Here is a 4,579-nt window from a genome sequence, read left to right on the forward strand (position 1 = left end):
CCACCTTAAAAGACTAGCTAAAAGTGCACCGCTACCCTTGCAGCAAATCTGTAAGAGGGTGATCGAACGAAATAGGCTTCACGTCAAACGAAGAAAGAAACAGATCCGTGGTTTTCAAATGCCACATGAAGAAGGTCCTGTAGCACATCTAGAAAATGTTGTTCGACAATTTTGCAAATATGAGTGTGAAGATTTCACACTAAGAAGACGGAGACCTGATAACTGTGTGTCGTTCCGAAATGGACAGATTGGGCTAGTCAGAAATATTGTAGAATGCGTCAATAATGGCCTGTCATCATTTCATGTCGTTGTTCGAGTTTACTCGACTTCTGAGAACCTGTACGACTATCCCCTAGAATCGAGCCTCTTGGGCATTTTTAAAGTTTCCAATCTCACCCCTGATAATTTTGTGTTCAATATCGGGGACATCAGTCACAAGTGCCTTCTTATTCCTTCCCAAGGGTCCAATGTGTGTATTCCTCTACTTCACAATTTTCAGTAAGGTAAGTTACTTGGCTGTATTATTAAATACCTTTAGTGCATGTGCATCCCAATCCATTCATGCCATGTGGGTGTAGGTAAGGTGCCCGCCCTTTTACAGTAGTATAATTTAGTTGTTCACGTAGTGTCACGTAGATCTGTTCCCTCTGAGCCCACAACAATTTGAGTGCAAAACAAACTAATATCCATATTTCAGCCATTGCATCTGCGCTGTGCAGCAACTAAGTGGTGCATCTGCTACTCTTACTGCGTTCCTCAAAACTTTGAATTCCTTTTCAGGGCAAATTTTGTATAGTAGACTTCTCCAGAGAGGATGGAAAATTTGAAACATCTGTAGTGCCCCAATCATGGGTAAATGAGACAAGCACACATTGCGCATGGCCACTGAAGTACAACAAGTCACTCCTAAAAAAGGGTCCAGACCCGAGATGGCCCAGGCATCCAATAGTTTTGAGAGGAGTGTACGGTAAGATCGCTTGGGACTCGTCTCACACGAGTCTTGAACAAGCTGCAGAAATGAATTCTCAACGAGGCTTCGCTTTCCTGTTTGACCATACCGTAATTATTACAGATAATCACGACGATGCGCGAGTGATGCTTCGCCAAGCAGTAGCCAACAGCAACCTGGAAGAAGAAGAAGAAGAAGAGGGTGGTAGTTCTAAACGGCGTCGTCGCCATGTTAATAGGCCATCCAGGTACCTCAGCACTTCTGAGGATGGTGGGACTTGTAAACAATCATCGTTGAAGCAAAAGAAGACAAAAAGTGCCCAGTCTTCTACTGTCCCTACAGCTCCTGTTGTTACTGCTGTTTCTGCAACAGTGGTAAAGCCAACTTCTGCCCTCACTCCGAAACCGTTAGAATCCTCATCCTCTGCTGTGGCAAAAGGTGATCATGCATAATTAATACTTTCCCTGCATGTTTTCTGGGGTTATATTTACTTCAATACTGTCCCTAGGTACTCCGATCCCTGACATGACCCCTATTAAATCAATTAAGGGTATCAAGACAAATCGGAACACCCTTTTCTCTTCTTTGAATAAAGGTAATCATTAATAATTTTACCTGTCATAATTGTGGGTTTAATATTTCTTTTAATACGTTTTGGCTTCTATTCGCAGTATTGACGACATCTTGTGACGCCAGAGATACCGTGTCGGAGAGACACAGTTCAGATTGTGACCCAATGCCGAACCTCAATGGCGATGGACCCTCGAGTGTCAGATCTGAGCAAAGTTATGATGAAGGTAATGTGTTGACTAATTTGACTATTTATTGTTTTACTATTGTTTTATATTGGACTCCGCTACGGCGGAACAGTAGAAAAGAATTACCCCCCCCCCTCCCCTCTCACTTTCGGGGCCCATTCCCCGCTATCTGCCCTGTCAGGGCGATCTGAACGGCGCGCACGCCTCTTCAACTTCTAGTTTAATTCTTCTACTTGCGGTCGATTGGATCCGGGCAGTCTGGCGTTGTGCCCAATAGGATATCTCAATGAAGCGCTGCGCGGAACTAAGAAGAACAAAAACGGATACAGAGAGCGGTAGGGGGCGGGCGCGCGTAGGAGCGTAAGGCGGGCGGGGAGGCAGGGAAGCTTCCCTCCACTCGCCGCTCCTCTGCGCGCCCACTCCCACCACCGCTTTCTACTGTATCCGTTTTTGTTCTTCTTAGCGCTCCATTGCTATATCCTATATTGCCATATTTTCATGTTGTTTCTGGTATTCGTTTTTACAGGAGTTTTAATGGAACCCCTTGGATCCCCTGACTCTGCACCATTAGTGCTCTCACTTGGATCAGATGGTACTCTTGTTGTGGATACTAATCCCCTCCCTGTAGGCTCCACAGAAGTTAATGTGGGTCATGGAGGTGGTGATGACAGCTCTGGCGATATCCAGGATACAAACAATCATGGCGCTGGACAAAAGTCCGTGCCTCCTGCTACAAGGCACGAAGAGCAGCCACAGTCAAGTAATTCTACTCTCCCAGCAGGTAACAAAAGCAGCACAACTACCCCAGTTGCGCAAACGCTGTGTGCTTCAATGCGCGTACAAATACACAGAAAAGGTGACTCGACTCATTGGTGACGCTTTTAAAGCGCATTCCAACATTTAATACGCATTGCGCGCATTATTTAATGTGTCACTAATGTGTCACCTTGTGCATTTCTGTGCTCATTGAAGCGCATTTAATGTACTGGCGCTTCTTGGGTACATCTTGACAGACTGCATTATACGTCCAATCTTAAATGCGCCTATAATACGCCTAAAGCGTCTAAAATTCGTATATAATGCAGTCATTACGCAGTCTTGCTACCAGGGCAATATTGTTTGTTCGTAGTTAAGTAGTCCAAGTTTATAAAACATTTTCAGCATGTTTGTTTTAAATTGCAGGGGCAACAGCACAACCGTGCAACTGTATGTACAAGGTGCTGGTGAAGCTGAACCACATTAGTCTCACGCAGAGAAATCACACTCGAATGCTGGAAAGGCTGATGGCTCACAATGGACTGGTTGCTGAACAGGCTACTCCTGCGCCCCCCGGATGGCCCAAGAAATTGCCAATAAAAGATGTTCAACTTTTCCTTGAATTCGACCGACTTTTAACTAATGCGGACAACTATGCCTATGCCGTAAGTTCCTCGTTGCTCTCTGCATTCAAACTGTTAGAAACCCCGGACAAAGAAACAATGTTAATCTTGTTTTAACTATACACTGTAAACAATAGATCAGCCTCAAGTCTGGCTAGTATCGCATGGAGTTAATATCAAATGAAAATAATCAAAACTTTTTGTTTCAGATGAATTATTTAGAAAAAAATGCGTCGTGCCGAGACCCAAAGGAGAACACTCGTGAAGCGCTCAAGGCATTCATTTCCAATTCGCTGAAGAACCACCTCAACTGGAAAGGCACTACTCTAAAGTTTGGCATTGGAAAAAAGAAAATTGGTGAACTTGTGATCGGTGAGTGTATATGTGCGCGCCTGTGTGGGCATGTTTGGGCGCAACGGGGCCGTCATACAGTCCACTGCTAGCCCGTCTAAGAGGACCCGAGCTAGCTACGTTTATCCGGGGCCACGATGCATGTAGAGGCTTTTTTACATCGAGGTTGTGACTACACCCCCTCGCCGTTTCCCTCTGTCGACGGAGGCATAGGGCCGATATAGAAGATAGGGACAGTGGGATTCTGGCTGCAGTACGTTTATTAATATTTATTTGTATCTTTTGTCGTTCTAAATTCTAGAAGCTGTTAGGAAAACTCACAAGGACTTTGCCAAAAAAAAGATTATAACTGAAGCAAGTAGATGGCTGAGGAATAATATACCGAAGGAACAGGAAACCAGTGAAGATGACTCCAGTGAAGCAGAAGGGAGTAACTCCGAAGAAGAAGGCGAAGAAATGGAAATGGACTAGGAACCGGAAGACTGCAACGACTGGCATAGTTTGTTTTGTAACTTTTTTCACACTGGAAAATAAAATGTTCAACAGGCGTGCACATGCAAGTGCTCAACACAATGTTGCACACTTTGAAGTGTTTCACTGAATGTTTGAATACCATAAAGTGTTGAAGAGTAAAGTTGAACACTTTAAAGAGTCCAAAAGGTCATGGCCATCTCTGGAGTTGAACTTTACTGTTAAACACTTAATAGTGTTCAAATATCCAGCCCAACACTTGAAAGTGTGCAACATAGTGTTGAGTACTTGCATGGGCACGCGAGCTGAATACTTTATTTATCAGTACAGCGACACTTTTCTTTTTTTTTCTGTGTATTCCAAAAGTTGGTAGAAAATAATAATTTTTCACCAAATCATGTATGCTTATGCATTTCTTTCTCTCTCTCTCACACACACATAGGTATATATTTTCCGGAGCAGTAAAGAATGGGCCGCGAGTGCACCTTCAATGCACTCTGCAGGCGTGACTTCAATGCGTCGCAGGAGCACCTTGAATGCGCCTTGCGAATGCACGTGAAGTCCGCCTTGCAGGTACGCCTACAATGCGCCTCACATACTCTTGGACAAAAGCCTTTAATGCGGCTTACAAATGCGTCTTGAATGCGCCTTAGAAATGCGCCTTAAATGCG

At 44.3% G+C, this 4,579-nt stretch overlaps 1 protein-coding gene across 1 annotated transcript; it reads left to right on the plus strand.

Moving 5' to 3' along the window:
- The first annotated feature begins 562 nt into the window (after positions 1-562).
- On the plus strand, positions 563-4,573 carry LOC113209976 (uncharacterized). Its single transcript, XM_026427757.2, has 8 exons — positions 563-967; positions 1,073-1,387; positions 1,458-1,544; positions 1,621-1,746; positions 2,234-2,488; positions 2,890-3,128; positions 3,296-3,458; positions 3,739-4,573. The coding sequence occupies exons 2-8, from the start codon at positions 1,096-1,098 to the stop codon at positions 3,906-3,908; spliced, it is 1,332 nt and encodes a 443-aa protein (XP_026283542.2). The 5' UTR covers positions 563-967; positions 1,073-1,095; the 3' UTR covers positions 3,909-4,573.
- The last annotated feature ends 6 nt before the right edge of the window (positions 4,574-4,579 follow it).

This window comes from Frankliniella occidentalis, unplaced genomic scaffold (genome assembly GCF_000697945.3).
Source record: "Frankliniella occidentalis isolate FOCC.00 unplaced genomic scaffold, Focc_3.1 Scaffold255, whole genome shotgun sequence".
Classification (NCBI taxonomy): Eukaryota; Metazoa; Arthropoda; class Insecta; order Thysanoptera; family Thripidae; genus Frankliniella; species Frankliniella occidentalis.

Excerpts from the sequence above, each read along its gene's own strand:
- LOC113209976 (XM_026427757.2), top strand. The coding sequence starts at position 1,096 with ATGCTTCGCCAAGCAGTAGCCAACAGCAACCTGGAAGAAGAAGAAGAA. Across the intron at positions 1,747-2,233 it reads TGAGCAAAGTTATGATGAAG|GAGTTTTAATGGAACCCCTT; the intron begins GTAATGTGTTGA and ends TCGTTTTTACAG. Across the intron at positions 2,489-2,889 it reads TAATTCTACTCTCCCAGCAG|GGGCAACAGCACAACCGTGC; the intron begins GTAACAAAAGCA and ends TTTAAATTGCAG.